The 20311-nt window shown below is 41.5% G+C and overlaps 1 protein-coding gene across 2 annotated transcripts in view; it reads left to right on the top strand.

Annotated features, from left to right (window-relative positions):
- Positions 1–20311, top strand: part of LOC126336659 (neither inactivation nor afterpotential protein C) — a 340870-nt gene that overhangs the window by 161911 nt on the left and 158648 nt on the right. For both annotated transcript variants that reach the window (XM_050000600.1, XM_050000597.1), the window contains exons 14-16: positions 3317–3458; positions 4734–4884; positions 17970–18292. In XM_050000600.1, coding sequence (XP_049856557.1) covers positions 3317–3458; positions 4734–4884; positions 17970–18292 — 616 coding nt within the window. The remainder of the gene's footprint in view (positions 1–3316; positions 3459–4733; positions 4885–17969; positions 18293–20311) is intronic.

Raw genomic sequence — 20311 nt, 5'->3', positions numbered from 1 at the left:
TGGCTTTTGGAGTATTGACGTAGATATAGATGTAGATCTCGGTTCTGAACTACTCGAGTACCCACCATTTAATGCTCACTTAGGTTCAAGGACTAACCTTTTTGGTCCGATGAAAGAGGGCCTACATGAATCTAAGCTTTCATCGGATGATGAGGTTGTAGAGGTGATGCAAAACTAGATATCACGATGCCACGCAGCTTCTTCCAGGATGGAATTATGAAGCTTTTCATGACATGGACAAAGTGCATGAAGTCCGAGGGAGATTATGTAGAGAAATGATGTTACGTCGTGTTCCCAGTGAAACGTTTCTCATTAAAAATTGCCTTTACTTTTTTACTTGTCCTCGTATTTTGGCATAGAAGACTTGTTTTTAGAACAATTGGAGTTTTCGTATTGAATGAATGCCTTTTATATCGGTTTTAACTCTGAATATAGAAGGTAAGTCGTAAATTCTATCAGTCTTTTTTCATTTACCTGGCAATTAGTTGCAAGATTGAGCACGATCGTAGTTTTTTGTAGGGATAAACTTTTAGAAGCTCTATTTTTGTCCCTATTTTGGATCTGAGTTGAGCGGAGAGCTATCTCTACATTTGTAGTTTGACTTTTATTTATTATAGCGAGCTTTACTATATTACGGGCCGAGCTTACACTCTGTTACGGTAGCTGAATGATATCAGCCACTGATTATGTTTTAGATTAAGTAGTTCGTAAATAAATAAGTTAGACAGTCGTTTCCTAACTACAGACAGCACTAAAAACATATTTTTGCATGAATAGGGATTAGATTAGAACTAAGATGATTAGTTCAAGAAATTGTGTGCTCCTGCCCTCATATTTTACACTGAGAATACTTGTCAAAGATGCTAAGGCCAGAATGCTATGTCCAAAATTAACCATAAAGAGAACAGAATTAAAGAAATGAAGAAGATGTTCGAAAGGAAAATTCGAAAGTTGGTCAATCTATAGGATGGTGTAGTTACCAAAACTGATGACTACTTGATACATAATAGTACACACGCAACAAATATTTTTGTGAACATTTCGTAAACACATTTGAGAAAAAAGTGTCTACTCAAAGGTAAAATTGTTGAAGCATAGAGATAACAACTATACAACAAGATTATAGATCTGTCCAACATTTTCTGGAGATAATAATGATACAGTCCTGTAAAAGGAAAGCCTGTCATGTGTTTGATGATACTTTTGGAAAATTATTGAAAGACTATTCCGCCCGTACATCTCTTATACTTTGTGTTGTTTTATTGCAGATGTCTCGGTATGTATTTCTATAAATCTATTACGACCACCCTTATAAAGTTGCTGTCAATAAAAATGTTAAATTGGGCACCAGATTCTTTCTCTTACGCTTTAGAGTTGTTCTCATAAATCAATCGAATTCTTATACCGGGCACGACAGAATACATCTTCTTCCAAGTAAATTGCAACACTCCTTCCAGTGGTCTTCTTTACTTGCAATGAAATTACGGAACAAGTAAAGTACTGAAGAGGTGTGAAAGGATTTTCTAACAGAACAAAGCAACTAAAAATTCCTCAAAATCCTTACATGGGAACAAAATTTAAAAAAACAGAGTGTACAGTGTTGTTTGATGGTACACATCGCAACACTCACGAATCACGGACAAGGGTCGATCAAGTCAGCGTGGCACGTGTAACACTCCTTCTTTAATATTTTGTCCAGCATGTAAACCGTGATGGTGCATCCTCCGCAATTGCAGTATTTACTTGGCATCAAATAACAGTACGATCGGTTTCCGCCACCGAGTGGCTGTGAGTCTAGTGTCGTAGGAGCACACTGTCTGTGTATTTTCACGAAGCTAGACTCATAACGGCACGGTGGCCGAAACTAATAGTGGCGATCGATGTTAAAAGTGCAGCTGGTGCTGTTATTTCATTCCAAGTATTCCTTGATTAGCTTCACGCATACACAGAAGATAACTCAGGATTTTAACGGCCGTCACTTCCGACGACTGTCCTCAGTGATGCTATTTCGAGCTATGATTAATGTTGATTAATTGATTTGACTGCACTGACGAAGAGAATGACAGTGTTTTTTTGGAAGTTTGATGTAAATGTACCTATTTTAGCACTGTTGTTCATAGAGAGATATATATATAATACTGTAAAAAAAGGGTGGTAATTATTGAACCCAGTTTTCTCATTAGCTTGTTAGATGGCTCTAGGGTTTTTATGAAATATAATTTAATTTATAGTTCTCCCCAAAGATCAAGGATATTTTCCTTTGCTTGGTGTGTGTAAATGTCTTAATTATATCATTTTAGGACTGTCGTGAGGTATATTTACAGCTATGTATTATTGATTCATCAAAATGGATCAGATGAGAAGTGTACAAGTGCTCCGCGAAACCTCCCTGAAAGCTCCTGGCTGTCCGTCCATTAAAGTAACCAGCAGAGCTTTTGCAACACGTTGTATAAGTGCCACTATTTTCCTTTTTATTCTTATCTGATTTTATGCTGTGAAATGTTCGATATTTTAATCTGCTGTTTGCACAAAAGTAAATTTTGACATCAAGCTTCTTGAGTAAATTGGATTTTCTTTGCGAAGCATATCCCATATAGGAAGTACTGGCATACACATTATGTACACCCTGTCGAACGTTCAGATTTCTTATACTTGTTCTGAGCTTGTTCGTAGTTTGAACCTTTATCTCAAAATAATTACATATTGGCTTACAATTACTAAATAAACCTAGTGTAATGCTTTATGACAACTATAAGAACTTCAGTCCAAACATTTTCAGAAATTTTCCAGATGTATTTTGGAACAGCAGGAAAGTGACTAAAGACAATTTACAAAATGAAAACTCTTTGTGTAAGCTAGTACTTTCATGGAAATGTAACATGTTTCCCCGTGCGTCAGTCATTACCAGATGACTAATGTACAGATACATTAATTTAACTGTTGTGTGAGTACAGAAGCACAAAGAGATAGTTTTAAGTGTTCACAGGCCCACAGAATAGACAATAAACTGAAGTAATAGATTTCGGAGCACCTCAGGAAGAGCTCATAAAGTAGGAAATGCATTGCACATTAATCGAAATGTTTTGTCAGTGAAGGCAATTTTATTCAGCACTAAATCGACAGGTGCATTCACTGTTTTCCACAACGGCAACATGAAGAATACCTATTGTTCAGTGTTGTTCCACAAACACAAGAACAGATTACGTTTGAGTATTGCTGTATCCTCCTACATTAGTCCAGATGAAAGACTTGAGCACATTTTCACCAGCCCTTCTCCATCCACCGCAACAAACAGATATTGTTTAACTTATTGCAGCGGCGACCATTACTGCGTCAACATCCTCGACATGTTTGGCTTCGAGTGCTTCAAGACAAACAGCTTGGAGCAGCTATTCGTCAACACACTCAACGAGCAGATGCAGTACCATTACAACCAGAGGGTCTTCGCGTGGGAAATGGTAAGATCCGTTGCCGACTTTAATCTCCTCTAAGGTAACAATTTCTTCTTCCATGACGAATATTACATCTCACCAGTAGCCTCTAACAAGGAACCCTTTGAGTACGAGGTCGCAAGATCAATGTTAGTAAGGCTCATTTGAAAGTTTTGTGTTAACAGTTATGATAGGAAAAACATTTTGAACCATTTGAACTATCACTTCCACTTGTTAAGCACGTATCGTCATCATTGTACGCCTCGTGTACATTGCCCCAAGTGTGTGTGACACCCCACATTCCCTGACTCATCTTGCAAAACGCTAATATTTCATGCGCCTCTTCTTTCTCGCTCTGCAAGTTTCCTTGGGTTCCTTTCTGACGAAATATCAACTTCGACAACTGTTGCAGATATAAAGCTATGTTTGCTATATTTATCTTTGTCATTGCTCTGCTTTGTATCAAAATCACTAGCACCGTACCATATCAACACTACTACACTAATAGCACTGTAGCATGTGGGTTCCTCTTCAACTAAGCAGTTGAGTTATGCTCTGTAGCCTCGTGCTGCGCTCACCATTCTGTACCTCTAGTACCGCCTCCTGTTGCTATTAGCATACAGTATTGTGGTAGCGTGGTAGACAATATGTGGGGCGTGTAATGCCGTAAATATCATTGGCACTTTGTGACCTCACACTCAAGAAATTATTCGTAAATATTGACGTCAGTCACATAGTACACAGGTATGCAAAACGTAAGGAGTAAAGTAACTGTCGCATGATTTGTCACTGCTAAATAACATAGCTTCAAAAAACTTGGACAAAACGTGGAATGCACTGCTACAGTATAGTACAGAACTTAACTGAAAAACATACGCAATGAGACCAACAGAAATGACACATTTATGCAAAGACAGTAATAACACTGATGTCAGTGTGATTCATGATGGTCCTCTGGACTTTCTGTCTTTGAACAAAAGCGTGCCATTGTTGTTCACCTCATTATGTATTTATTTCAGTTACCTTCTGTGCAACTCCGCAGCAATCCTTTCTATGTGCGATCCAAATTTCAACGAGCTTCGTTACTTGGATGTCATACATCATGTGAAAGTATTTTCGGTCTTAAGTTTTGCACATCAGTGTGTATTTTGTTTCTGAAGAGGTAGTGTCTAGAAAACTAACCTTGATGGTTTGAAGGCTAGTTGCTTAGCCGTTTACTTGCTTTACAGTCAGTAACTGTAATGTTCTTCAGAGTTATTTGTAAGTTAACTTAGTTGACGCCACTTTGTCTCTACTTTTCAGCAAGAGGCAGCCGATGAAGACATCCAGCTGGCGTCGCTGCAATTCTACGACAACAAGCCGACAGTCGACGCTCTGATGGCTAAGCCCTCTGGACTGCTTTACATACTGGACGATGCTAGCAGAAACCCTCAAGGCTCCGACTTCATCGCAGGTGAGGTGAAGGTGCACAGGTCTCTCTTCCTTTGCCTTTCTCTCTCTCTCTCTCTCTCTCTCTCTCTCTTTCTCTCTGTCTGCCTCTCGCTCGCTACCTATTACAGCTGCTAGGTATTGTATAGGTTACTTAGTACATAAAGTTTCGGTAATGAAACAGTGTTTGAAAATGTATCGTTTGGGCATAAAATTGAAAACTACGCTTAACGGTACGCATTCAAACTGAGAGGGGGTCGTCGTCGTCAGACCCTGTTGCAATTACGACGTCACGCACTATTTTCGTCCGAGAACCTGACACTGTCGTAATAGGAGGGTTGACTGCGGTGCTCCACGGACGCGCTGCACACTAGTCTTTGAAGAGGACGTTCTACGTCGTGTAGAATAGAACTCAACAACGAGAAATCGAATCATTGCTCTTGCCATAGGCTCCTGTAGACCACATAACTCAGAGCTGGTTGCCTCGGCTGAGTGAGTAACGTGAAGCAGGAGATTTGAAAGTGATTCGATCTCCAAATTTGTTATACAGCCAAACGGAGCATTTGTGTAACCTTTGTTTACAATCCCCAGAAGCCTGTAATAGGAATTGTGAAACGCCCCGTGTACTGGTTGGTTATAATTAAACTTAAACTTCCACTACGTGAGCCAGTGCAGACAGGAAACTTAATAGGAATTATTTTCATACTGTGCGCTGCAGAATTTGCGTTGTTAATAGTGTTAGCGTCATGACTTGCCGCTATGCTCTGGTACTGGTACGGCGAAGTAGGTCTGAAACACAAGCATCAGTTTGTATCAGATTTGCAGTTAACTTGGGGTCTGGACAAGGTGAGCTGGGTTTCAGTCGTAAAGCTCTTTTATCAAAACAACAGCAGTAGTCGTGCTGCTCTTCAGGATTATCAACGCATTTGAGGATTACGGAGAGATCCTCCTTCCGCACAGGTGCTAAAGAACATAATTGAGAAGTTCAGCTTAAGTGGTGATTTGAGAACTGCTCCCGGAAGAGGCCGAAGGCCACCTGCGCCACAAATTGTTAAGAATGCTAGACGCAATGTGCGATCTTCGAGCAGCCCACGAGCTGTTTCACTACAGCTGAACATCGCGTGGTCCACTGTTGTTTCGGGTGGCAGTAGAGAAATTTCTGGCGCGGTTCAACGCTATCGTGGATACTGAAGATGGTCAGGGTGAGCAACGTTTGTAGCCTGGAACGTACATATGGTACGCAGTTAACAAATGTTACCCCATCATGTGGAAAGTAAAACGTGTTTCTTTCAATAATTCCCTCATTATTTCTCTTCCGTATGTCCTTAAAAATGTTTCCACGAAGCTTGTCGGCAGCTCGTGGTCTCGCGGTCGCTTTCTCTCTTCCCGAAAGCGGGTTCCCGGGTTCGATACCCGGCGGGGTCAGGGACTTTCACTGCCTCAAGATGACTGGGTGTTTGTGTTGTCCTCATCATTTCATCGTCATTTATTAAAGTGGCGCGATTGGACTGAGCAAAGGTTGGGAATTTGTACGGGCGCTGATAACCGCGGAGTTGAGCGCCCCACAAACCAAACACACCATCACCCACGAAGCTTCATTATCCTACAAACACTCGTTTGTCTTGTGGGCCTCCTCAAACAGTAAAAGCTCAATTATAATCACCCTGTGTGTCCCAGTATGTTTGTCCTACGCTCCCCCCACCTCCCAGACTTCTGCTTGGTTTACTCGCAAATCACTAGTTCTATATGACTGATGACTCAATCCACTTCCAGTATTTGTCAGCATTTCTCAAGAGCTGTGGTGAGCTCTCAATAACAAAATGTTCTAATGTGTGCGAAATCTTATGGGACTTAACTGCTAAGGTCATCAGTCCCTAAGCTTACACACTACTTAACCTAAATTATCTTAAAAACAAACACACACACCTATGCCCGAGGGAGGACTCGAACCTCCGCCGGGACCTCTCAATAACATGAACAAACAGAATGTCTCATCCAGTTTCACAAGACTATGTCCTTTATATGAATGAAGATAGATACTAGGGGTAAATTGTAATGTTCGTGCCTCACCTAATGGTTCACCTTGCCAACGGTCGCCGGTTCACATGCTTCCTAGTAGGAGTGTCTCTCTGGTGTAGCTACCTCGCTCGTACATTACCCAATTTGCGTCGAGTCGCCATGGTAATAACACAGCAACAATAGGCGTTTTGCGTTCTGCGTTTCAACAGGTGCAGTTAGGTTATAGCTGTGCGGCATGATTTTCGTCGAGAGCCCAAAGCAATTGACATTAGCACAGAGAGTTTGAAAACACTATCTGTTGGTGTAAGGGGAAACCCACAGGTCACCCGTGCGATCGTTCAGAACGTGGAGCACATTCAGCAGAGTTTTTCATGTAACCCACAAAAGTCTACTCGTCATGCATGCCTAGGCCTGGCTACTGTTTATTAAGTCTGTCTGGCGTATTTTGTAGCGACATTGGTGTTTGACTATTCGGGATTCGGTTGCCACTGGTTCTTCATGACGGTGATAAACAATAAATGCAGAGTTCTGCTAAGTGATACTGTGCGTCCAGATGGAAGTTAACAATTTACTTTACGTGAAGTGCTTACTAACGCGACTGAAGTGGAAAAGCGAACCGTCACGACGTAAGAATATGGGAAACAAACACAATAGTCGAGTGTGAGAGTAAGTCTCCAAAGCGTCACGTGTTTCCGCCCTTTCTCTAGAAAATACTTACGGCCCGCTTCTTTTTATGGGAGGATGGGGATGTAGGGGACAAGAGGGTTACAGGAATCATGTACCCGGATCTCCACAACTGCGAGGACATGCACAGTGGTGGAAATTTTTATTGCATTACTACGAATTACTTCGTCTTTTTGTCTTTTGCAGCAGTTTGCTTCAGGTTATACCAGTCCCATTGTTGCTAAACTTTGATGACATATTCTTGCCTTAATCATCAGACTTCTTCACACATATTTTCTAACAATACACAACTCTTTGTTGTTGACGTTTGGTTTCACACTGAAACCACGATTTATACTGCCCTTCTGAGTTGAGACTTTGCACTGAGAAGATGGGAAGGTCAGTTGAATTAACACCAGAAAAGAAAGCTGCTATACTTGCTTATTCGTCTGTTGATCTCAGCACCAGAGAAATAGCCTCTAAGACAGGATTTAATCAGTCTACGATTTCGAGATTACTGAAAAAATACGGGGATAAAGGAAATGTTCATCATGAGGAACGAAGAGGTTGGAAAAGGGCGTCTACTGCCAAACAGGACAGGGTACTGCAAAGGCTTTCGCTCGACGATCGTCGCCTCTCATCAATTGAACTAAAGCGAGACTGGAAAGAAACGTGCGGCATCTCAGTGACCAGTAGAACCGTAAGAAATAGACTACTGGAGGCTGGACTCTCAGCCCGCCGTCCTAGGAGGAAGCGTTTATAGACCACGATAATGCGAAAACAGCGACTACAATGGGAAAAGACGACATGGACACCACAGATGTGGAACAAAGTATTCACACGAGTCCAAATTTAATCTGCATGGCTCAGATGGAAAAATGTTCGTGCATCGAAGAAAAGGTGAAGAATTTTTGCCATCATGCATAACACATACAGTCAAACACCCACAAGGACAGATGGTCTGGAGGTGCATTTCCAGTCACGGAGTAGGTCGTCTGGACTTCATCAATGGCACTGTCAACGCAGATGCCTACATAATCATCCTTGAAAGAAAGCTTATGCCAACAATTAGAGACCAGTTTGGAGATGTTTCCAATTGCATTTTTCAGTATGATTCCGCTCCTTGCCATAGAGCTCTGAAGTTGAGTCCTGTGACTAACATTTGTACCGAACACGAAGCAGATTACTTTCTTGGTTAATTATCACGTACTTCTACATTTCAGGTAAAATCTTTCCTTCGACAAAATGGAGTTCGAGTATTAGAGCAGCCTGGAAACAGCACTGTTCTCAATGCTACTGAGAACTGTTGGAAGGTTATGGGAAATGCTATCACCAAAAAGAAGCCACGGAATAAACGGGAGCTGTTGGAGACCCTTGTGCATGTGTGGTTTCATGAACTAAGTGAGGAGTACATTAAAAAGTTAATTCTTTCAGTGCCTTCATGATGCCAAGCGGTGATTAAAGCGCGTGGTGGAGCAACGAAGTATTAAATGCAACACTGTGTTCATATGAGGCAATAAAAACACTAAAATCCATCAGTGTTATGTTACAACATTAATATGCAGTGTTTCTTTCAACGATAGTATTCATATTTCAGAATAGCAAACAGAATAGCTGACATATCTACTTACACTCATTTTTCAAGAAAGTGTTAAATTATAAAAAACAAACATTTTTCTAGAAACAAAAATTAGCAATAAAAACAAATTGACAAAAATCATTGTGTATATTCATTTCTGATAGAAATCAAGAGAAATCACGCAAATTTAGGTCAGTGATTCAATGATTGTATCAAAAATTGTTAATTGTAAGAGGTGATTCCAACACTGTATATTAGATTTTTCAACCAGACGAAGCACCATCGTACTAACACCTTCATGTAAGAGCATTTCTTAAGAGTGAGCTGCCTCAACGATGGATTTTTAAAATTACGATTAGGATCAAATTTTTCACTTACGTTTCATAAATGTTCAGTGTTCCCTTCACCGGACGCACGACAAACATCCAGACGAGAGTCAAACAAGTACCACACTTTTGCAAGCATGTCTGCAGTTACTGCATTCACTGCTGTTAGGCAGCAGCACCCAGTGCTGTTGCAAGGAGAGGCGCGTCACACATAGACGAAATCTTTTTCAGCCCCCACCCATGAGAAACCGGAACATCAGGCTACTTTGGATGCCAATGATGCAATTCGGGACCTGTACGCCACTGAAACAGCTCATTATTGAGAAATGCTCTTACGTGCAGGTGAAAATGCAATGGTTCTCCGTCCTGTCGATAAACTAAAATATCAGCATATTCTCGCAGTTGAGGAAAATGTCAGATCTCCAACATACCCCGGTACGTGACTGCTTTAATATTTCCCCCAAAAAAGGAACGGCTGTAAATCTTTTCTCTGGAAGCGGCGTATGACACATGAAGCTACGGAGAGTCTTTATCACGCACGGCTATGGTTCTGTATGTTCTTACGTTGTGGCATTTCACTTTTCCTCTTAAGCAGAACGGAGTGTCGTCAGTTAGCACTGCACGAGATGGTAACAGTTAACTTCCACCTCCACGGCCAGAATGAACTCTAGGCGTTTTTCAGCGCCGGCCTTGATGGACCGTTAGCCTTAGAATCGTGTATGGTTTGAAACACAAAAGTCGCCAGACAAGTACACGAGGAATGGACGAATGTCACGTACACTCGACACACACTTGGCGGTGATCGAGCTAATGAGTGAACTAGAACCTACCGGCAACCACATGAATGGCAAATTACAACTGGTGCCAAGGTACACTTTTACTGCTGCATTTAAGTCAAAATTTATTCCAAGTTTCTATTTCCATTCATGTTGAATATATAGTGTTGTGACATAGGAAAAAAACACTCCGTCTACAGGCCACAAGTAGCCCATCGGCACCATCCCACAGCCGTGTCATCCTCAGAGGAGGATGCGTTTAGGAGGGGCTTGGGGTTAGCGCACCGCTCTCCCGGTCGTTATGATGGTATTCTTGACCGAAGCCGCTACTATTCAGTCGAGTAGCTGCTCAAGTGGCATCACGAGGCAGAGTGCACCCCGAAAAATAGCAACAGCGTATGGCGGCCTGGATGGTCACCCACCCAACTGCCGACCACGCCCGAAAGCGCCTAACTTCGGTGATCTCACGGGAACCGGTGCAGTCACTGCGGCAAGGCCGTAGTGTTCTTACATAGATCGAATGATTTTAAAACTCCTTTTACAGGGTGGCAAAATAAAAGTGGAGGGAAAATATTTCATGCAGTTTTGTCAAATAAAGACTGGCTGGAGGCTGTGGTTGTTATATGGAATAAACTGCTGATAGTGTGTAGCAACCAGCCACATACTGGTTCTAGGTTACTTTATTCAATAAATAGCGGACCCCGTACTTTTTGAGTAAAGTATCCTAAAACCAGTTTGTGGCTGGTTGCTGAGCATCAGACGTAGTCTCTCTGGTCCGCACCGCCCACTAGTGAGCGTTCCAGCTATCATGCCGGGCGGTAAGGATTTAAAAACATTTTCATTAAATTTCATAAAATTTTAATAGAAAGTACTTGGTAAGTAATTATTGTTAAAAAGTTTAACATTCTGTACCTCTGCTTTATAAATTTTATAAAATAAAGCTACTTCCCTATTTTATGACTCACCATTACTGTGGAACACGTGGGCAGTTAGAAAATTTTTTTGCTAATAGAGACACAAAATGGGCGGCTGGTAAAAAGGGGCTGATTACACAACAAATATTGCATGCTCTTTAAAATAGGCAACCCACCGTCCATCAAAAACATCCCGAGACTGATTGTATTAATGGCTTACAAGCGACGTCAACACGGTAACAACGGTAGCAGCTCAAACTAATAGCTAACAGATTTGCATTCGGCCATTCAGTTGTGAGCAAACTGTTAAGTAATGGACTTGCGACCGTAGTATGTCAATTTTGCTGTCTCAAAAATCGAAAGGGGCAATATTCCTGAATTAAGTATTCTAAACAAGGATTTGAAGAAGAGAAAAGTGTGTGCACCGTTTCTCTGGTGGTAAGTTCCTATGGGACCAAACTGCTGAGGTTATCGGTCCCTAGGCTTACCCACTACTTAATCAGACTTTAATTTACGCTAAGGACAACACACACAGGGAGGGGGGGGGTTGGAGGGGGCGCCGCGCGAACCGTGGCAAGGCGCCTGAGACCACGCGGCTACCGAGCGCTAAGCAGTTTCTCTCGCGGGTCTTGACTCTCGAACAGAAACAACTATGCATGGACGCCTGCCGTGTTTTGAGTGAAATGAAAAATGTGGACATTTCTTTCCTACAAAAAATCATCATCGCTGACGAGACGTGGTGTTATCAGTACGGAACTATCACAAAATGACAAAATGCGAATTTAGGTCTCTGGAGATACACCAAGACTGGAAAGGTGCAAATGTGATGCCCAGGTTGAACAACATCCCAGAGAAGTACATTCTTGACGCTTTGACTTGGTTATATGACCGTTCCGTTGCGATGTACGGGGATAAAATGAACATGAAACTTCTTGTTTCATTAGTGCTACCTGACCTAGGCTCTGTTTCAATGCGTGAATATACCCCCAGTATCGTTTGCATCGATATAATGTGATAATATATTTTATTAATAAAACTCTTATTCTATCAGTAGTTTGCTACCTACAGAAATGATAATGCTGTTGTTAAATCTTACATTTATTCATTAAAATCAGGATGAGCAATATTCCTAACCTAAGCAAAGAGGTAGGGGAACGCACACGCAATTTCAGTTACAGTGCCCTACTTTCCCAGCTGTTTGCTCTAATATAACCATAATTCCGCACGTAGATTACGACAGTCGTCCCAGGCGCCACCCTTTCCCCTGTGAGAGCTCTTGCGGAGCAGACCCTCAGAGTCCGCCTAGCACCACCGCCGACACCAGTTCCGATCTTGTTGGCGCCAAACTGTGCCGTTCCTCGCACATGTATTCCTACGCTTTTCGGCCAATCAGGACTCTAAAATGTCGCCCGGATCTCCCACCTTTCATGGGCGCGCCGTATTTGGGTCCCGTTAGCCGCAACGACGGGAAACAGTCTCTCTCTCTCTCTCTCTCTCGCAAGTACGCCCTCTCTCTCTTCTTCCACCTGTGAGGTCTCAGGCTCCCCCAATACTCCCTGTGGTCACAAGTGCCACTCAACCGACAAAGCAGTCGCCGTGTGTAGCATCGGCCAGCTGCCGGCCAACTCGCTTGTTCCACATCACAAACAACTTTTTCCTGTGTCCGTCCAAAACACCTTCCCAATCATGATATGCACGGTTCTAAAATCTTACGTACCATTATTAACCTTGATATGTTGATACTAGTAACGTTCTGCCAAATGGCTCTCTCTATCTGCGTGGTATTTGTCGTATATTATTTTCTGAATAAATATCATGAAAGGTGCTAAAATCTACCACCTTACACCGTGCGTTATACTCTAGTGGGGATGGACTATTAGACTGTAGCATTAAAACGACCATTTTAACTTTTCTCTATTTTTCCAGTCTCGAAACGTTTTGGAGTGATGTGGTGTACTAGGTGGTCTAGATTAAAGATCATGAATAAAAATACGCACCACTAAGGAGTTATGAACATCGGTCACGTACTGATATTCATCGTCGAAAAATTGAATTGTAAACTTTTGTAGCAGCTGCAGCACATTTTAACCGTGCTGATGGCATAGCGCGCGGGATTAGCCGAGCGGTCTTAGGCGCCGCAGTCATGGAGTGTGCGGCTGATCCCGGTAGAGGTTCGAGTCCTCCCTCGAGCATAGGTGTGTGTGTTTGTCCTTAGGATAATTTAGGTTAAGTAGTGTGTAAGCTTAGGGACTGATTCCCCTAGCAGTTACGTCCCACAAGATGTCATACACTTTTTTTTTGCATGGATAGTAAACAGGGCACAGAAAGTCTTCCCGAATTTCATTCCGTGTATTCAGTTCGACAATAACTGTGCCTCGCAGACAGGCGCGTGAACAATATCTGCAGATGTCAGCATCTGAGAGAGGACGTGCAATTAGTTTCAAAAAATCCGGTTGGAGTAATCGGCGAATCGCTAAACATTTGAATAGGAGCGAAGCCACTGTTCGACGATGGAGTCAGGAATGGATGAACCATGGCCGAACACAATGTGAAGAATGAAGCAGTCGACCTAGACGGACGGCAGAACGAGCTGTCCGGGCAGTCATCAGCGAGGCATTCAGAGCTTTGGTTTCATCATGAGCATAGATCTGACGTGAAGTAGTGTTTCAGTGAGCACATGGACCCTTAATAGTTGGCTCTAAGAAAGCACACGGTGCCCCTTGTGCCAACTAGTATTGACCCCTGTAAACCAACAAGCCTGTCTGCAGTAGTGCTGGGGACATTCGGCCTGGAATCTCGTTGACTAGAGTGGAATTGCCTTCAGTGACGAACCCCAATGACCAGAGAAGATGCTACTGGAGATGTCCTGGTCAGCGCTGGGCCACCAGCCTGAATGTCACCTGCCAAGCAATCCCGACAATCAGAAGTGGTAGTCTGGGGAGCCATTTCTTTTCACAGCGGGACCCCATTGGTTGTCATCCGCGGTGTCGTGTATTCTCCGCCCTGTGAATTTTCCGTCCTGTGAAACTTCCGCCCAGGAAAGGTCGAGCAAGGGCCTACTACTCCCGTGGGGACGCGATCTAGCATGCTCACCCTACGGTACTAGCCATACTACATGTTGCACGTAACAATTTCAGTGTAATAAGTTCTGATATTTATCTGTTTTAACGTAGAGAGTTCTTACTGATTAAAAGTAAAAAAAGATTCTGTTAATTTATGCATAAATTTGGTTTGGAACACATACACAGCGACGTTGCCAAAGTGGAGCACAAAATAAGTAAATAAATAAATGAACAAGTAAATTGTGGTCAGGTTTTTGAAGCTCTATTTGTTGGCTGGTTCAATGCCGAAATTTGGTAAACTTACATCAGAGAAGCACTCGACCCGAAGGACATGAAAGAAGGCTCAAAAATATTATAGTTCAAGAGTGCGTTTATTTGTAGATGATCAAAAAATTGACGAGACTAACAAAAATTAAGGACCTATTGAGGAGGTGGTTCTTGATAAAACTAATGAACTTAAAGAAAACGTAGAAAATCTTTCACATAACTGTAATGCAAAAGAAAACAGTGTATTAGTTGCAAAAAGAGCAAATGAAGAAGAATCCAATGAAAGTAGTAGTAATATTTTCTTTTCTCAAATCTGTCAGTGACATTTGACTGTCTTGTAAATCTAACAGTTGAGTCATCAAAATAATAAGTGACAAAAAATTTAAAAGCAAACATTACTCATTCGTTTTTGTTTAACAGACAATGAGATAAAAAAGCGTTAAATAACAGTTAACGTCTGATTCCTTCTATATCATCCAGCGTGAGAATGTTTTTAGAACTTGGATGGCATATTCAACTAACAATCACAGTTTGTACTGTTATTGTTGCAGTCTCTTTACCACAGGCACGAGTTTGAACAAGGCCTATACTCGTAAATTTGACAAAAGTTTTCAAGCGTGGTTGAACCTTAGGAACAAGTCTAGCTGTAAACACAAATACCTTACCGAGGCAGCACTTTAATTGGAAGAGTGTTCCTATCGGAATTAGTAAATAAATAAATGATTTTGTGAGGATGTAAATTGGTGAGGATGACAAAAGTCCGCGTTGGGTTCCAAAATACATAGCTAAACCACTGCTTACATGTCAGTCTGAAGCAGAACAAAAAATTCAACTTGTAGGTAACAAAACAGGAAATTAATACAATTCTGTGTGAGCTCAAAATTGATCACGGCAAATATCGTCAAGTCATTCAATAACTTAATATTTAAATAGCTCAGGAGTCTCATCTTTGCATCATTAGTGCGCGTCTTTCTAAAGTGAATAGGAACTCACAAAAAGCAAGTTTACATTCCAAAGATATGCTTAATTTTAGCTCGGTATATCATCATTCATCTTTACAACCTATAGAAAACCAATTTTGAGTTTGGTGTTTCATGTCACGTCCACAGTTGTGGTCATTAGAGATTTAGGTTTCGCTCGGATTGTTGGTCACGGAAGAAGTGGGGAGGGGGGGGGCGGAGGGGGGGAGGAAGCTACCATGACCTCTTTAAGGAATCTTCACAGCATTTGCTTAAACAACGAAAACCAAATACAGTAGACTATGGGCGACCAGATGATTGAGCCCTGGTTAGCCACTGCGCTAACCCCGCTTGGTACGATAAACAACAAATAGACAATAGATAGAACAAAATAAGACTCAACAAAGACTTTAGAATATTTCAGTACATAAAGAAGATTCGGTTCTTTTACAGCACCAGACAGCAGTCATTGCCAATAGAAAAATTTTCATAAAAGTGCACTTATTAAATACACACGTGTGTAGTGTAGCTTAATTTTAATTGTTAATTTGTAAACACTACTGAGGCATTGTTCTAGTGGCGCAGTGGGTTTAGATGCGTTAGAAATCACATACCTACACTTTTAAAAATAATCTGATTCCCATCGCACTTTATCCGGGCTTTGGACTGGGTAAATGGCAAAAGTAATTTTATTGTCATTTAGGCATGTTGAAAATCAGCTTATAAGCTTCGTCAATTTTTTTATCTTTTTTTAAGTTTGCTATTTACACTTCATATATTTTTATCTATATCGTATTCTGATACGGCCTTCAAGCAAGTCCTTATCTCAGCATCCTCCTCGTATTTTTTCAATATTTTCTCCAGCCTTCACTTCCGTTTCATGTACACTGTTTTCTTTCTTTTACCTTGCATACTCAGCTCTGTTCTCATTAACGCGCAAGCTGAACTTTCTGCTTCTGTTTTCATGCAAGTAATTACATGAGTAATCTGAGGATTTGGTTTGGAAAGCGTATTATTAATTTTGCTATGCCAGCCCTTTACGGAGTCAGTTGTTCGATGGAGCCATTTGCAACAGCCCCAAAGGCTGATATGGTTTTCTTCATTTTTCACCATCTCTCTACAAAATAATCGAAAAAATTAGAAAGCTTAGGAACATCCGGTGCCTGTGAATGTATCTCCAGCCTGCCTTCACATACATCTTCAGGCCGTAGAAACGGCAGCGCAGCACACATGCGAATATGTTGTCTAACTTCTTCATTTCCTTTATATTCGCGAGTAAGTCCAAGATCCTGTACTTTCTCCAGAGATACTTTCTCATGTGGAAATAGCGTCCATGCACTGGGGAAGTTGGTAACATATGTATAATTTCAGAAATCGCTCCTGACTCAAAATCTACAGTCACACTTGCTGGGTTCCTTTCTGGAATATTTTCCAGCACATTTCTGAAAAGTCGGATGTATGTCTCTTTCCTTTTATTTGGTAATAATGTAAATGCAACTGGGTCGATATTAGTCTCATTTTTATTGCTTCCAAAATCTGCATGAATTGTATATATCTATGAAAACTGTTTGCTACAGCACTTGAACGTACCATCCATAAAAAAGTCTCGTTATCTTCTTAGAGCCTCTCTCCCTGCTCTTCCACAAAAAATTATTGTCCTGTCTGCTGATTTACCGTCACCTTCCCTGTGACTTTGCCCTTTGCTTGTATAACGTCCTCTTCGTTGTTTTCTGCTCTGGCATTTCTGTCACAAAGTCGTACCCTCGATTATGCGAGCTACCTAACTACTCTGAATAGATTTTGGAAATAAACGTATTTTCCTCTAGTGCCGTCTTCTTTGCCTGGTTCAGAGTCCTCTGTACTTCCAAACTTGCGTCATCCAGAGCTCCATATTGATGTTCGTGCGAAAGGAGCACTGTAGAATCCTTGGTTTTAAGCTTTCTTCTGCAATGCTTCTCTTTCTGTTTTGAACAGCACCAAATCACAGTCCCGTCTTCCTTCGTTTTCTTCACTGTGTAAGAATAACCTTCATAGTGCAACTAGGCTTACCACGAGTTGTCGTTGAAACTTCCATATCACAACTACTGCGATGGTAATATCCAAGTGGCACATGTCAAGTCTATGAAAACTAGAGCGATACTAACAGGCAGGCGGCACTGGCGGGCGGAGTTCGGCCGAGTCCAGGGAACAGGTAGAGCACTATGGGCTGAGTCATCCAACTATCTCTGGATTTTGATGATCTAACACGCCAGGTGGACAGAATTTGGCGCAATATCCCTGAGGAGGACATCCAACAACTCTGTCAATAAATGCTAAGCCGAATAATAATTGCTTGCATAAGGGCCAGAGATGGACCAGCGCGTTATTGACTTACTCAGTTTTTGATGCTTTTATCTTGAATAAATCCAATTTTGCTGAAACTTTAATCATTTGTTTGTCTGTAAGTGTACATCACTTCATCACGTCCTCTGATTTGCACCTTTCCGGTAATTCCTTCGCGGCTTCGTTCAGGAACCAAGGTGAAACCTGAGCTTGGTCTGTACAGAAACCCTACGAGGCTCGTCGAAGGGCCCGCACCTGCGCGCCACCGGGCCGTTCGAGTTCAGCGTGGCGCACTACACGGGCAAGGTGACGTACAACGCGACGGACATGGCCGAGAAGAACCGAGACTTCCTGCCGCCCGAGATGATCGAGACGCTGCGGCAGTCGACCGACCCGGTCATCCGGCAGCTGTTCACCAACCAGCTGTCGCGGCCCGGGAACCTCACCTTCACCCCGGAGGAGCAGGAGGCGGCCACCACGCCCTCCACCGACAAGAAGAAGAGCAAGTGGGGCCGCGCGCTCGTCGCCGAGAATACCCGCATGAGGGTGAGTGCCTCTCCTTCCTCCCCCCCCCCCCCCCCCCCGCTCTCTCTCTCTCTCTCTCTCTCTCGGCTTTTCAATAAATAAATGGCTTACTGGCTTAGAAGGGGAAGTCCTCAGCAGCAGAGCCGAATATTTTCAAAGTAATCTACACTGTGGTGTCGGTTACTGCCGAGCATACCACATTCTGCAATCATTCGCCATGGTTGGTCCTCGTTTGCCAGTAATCGACAAAAAAGAATACTTCGCTGTACCCAGGGAAAAAAGCGATCAGTTTAGCTAGCTGGTATCCTGAAGGTTATCAGTTCTAGTCTTGTTGATGCTCTTTATTTATTTATTTATTACATCTTTATCGAAATAATTGATTATTATTATTATTATTATTATTAGTCGTAAAGCTCCCATGTGGAAGACGCTAAGTAAAGCTGGTTCACTTTCCGTTCTTCTTGGTTTCTCGTTCTTTTTATTTGCCCACCAGTTTTTCATTGTTTGCGAAAATTTAGTTCTTCTTTCTTCGCTCCATTTTGTTCCGGTTCTCGGTGCTTTTGTCTCTGGTTTATCCTCCCACTTTTCAACTTTTATTCTAAAATTGTTCCTTGCAGCTATTTCTTCTTTAGTAATTTTTGCTAATTCCAAATCTTTTTTAACTTTTTGGATCCATTCTCCTCCATTAACAAGAGAATCTACGTATTTTACAATTCTTTTTGTTAATCTGTGTTCAGGAAGTCTCATTATGTGGCCATAGAATTTAAGGCGTGTTTTCCTCATGTCTATCTCTATGTTAGAATATTCTTCAATTTTTGATGTTTTCTGTAATCTATATCCATTCTCGGTCCATCTTGGTCCCAAAAATTTTCTAATTATTTTTCTTTCTTCTTTCTTTAGATTTTCTAGATCAGTTTTCCTGTTTAGTGCCAAGGTTTCGCTGGCATATAACATTGATGGTTTAATGACTGTATTGTAATGCCTAATTTTTGCATTTAAAGATAAACATTTTTTATTATAGAGGTTTTGCACTAATCCTAAACCTTTACGAGCTTTTTGTATTCTTTCTTGTTGTGCAAATTTTTCCGAGATAATTTCTCCAAGATATTTGAAGTATGGTACTCTGTTGATTTCTCCGTATTTTGTTTGTAATTTGGAAATTTCTAAATTTGTTGTTGTAAACATTGTCTTTTCAAATGATATCTGTAGGCCGACTTTTTCTGCACATTCTTTTAGAATTTCTACCTGTTTTATAGCCATCTCACTAGAATCTGCCATTATTGCGAGATCGTCTGCAAAGGCTAAGTAGGGGATTCTTAGGTTATGTTTCTTGGTTCCTAACGAAATTGGTTTCCAGCACTTTTCTTCTTCAAGTTTCTTCTCCCATTCTTCCATGACTCTATCCAGAACTACATTGAACAACAAAGGCGACAACCCATCACCCTGTCTAACCCCAGTTTTTATTTCAAATGGTCTTGAAAGTTTTCCCATAAATTTCACTTTGGATTTTGTATTTGTTAACGTCTGTTGAATGATTTTCTGTATTTTCCGATCCAATCCTTTTTCCTCAAGAATCGTAAATAGTGTGGGTCTGTGGATTGAGTCATATGCCTTCTTGAAGTCGACAAAGACATACACTGTAGGCTTGCCTCGCATCTTCCTTATCCTTGTGATTAATTTTAGGTTTAAAATTTGTTCTGGGCATGATCTGTTTGGCCTGAACCCAGCTTGGAAATCTGAGATTTTGGGTTCTAGCATTTCTTGTGCTCTTTCAAGAATACAAGCCGATAAAATCTTATATGTGACAGGAAGTAGAGAAATTCCTCTGTAATTATTTACATCATGTTTATCCCCTTTTTTGTGTAATGGATGTATTAAGGCACACTTCCAATCTTCTGGGATTTCTTCGGTGACCCATATATTTTGAATAATTCCTACTAGCTCCTGTCTTGAATTAGGCCCTAGATTTTTGAGAAATTCAGCTACAATTCCATCCTCCCCGGAGGCTTTGTTATTTTTTAGTTTCTTTATGTGTTTGAT

The sequence above is a fragment of the Schistocerca gregaria genome, chromosome 2, assembly GCF_023897955.1.
Source record: "Schistocerca gregaria isolate iqSchGreg1 chromosome 2, iqSchGreg1.2, whole genome shotgun sequence".
Taxonomy (NCBI): domain Eukaryota; kingdom Metazoa; phylum Arthropoda; class Insecta; order Orthoptera; family Acrididae; genus Schistocerca; species Schistocerca gregaria.
The sequence above is the reverse complement of the archived record's forward strand: the minus strand, read 5'-3'. Positions and strand labels throughout refer to the sequence as shown.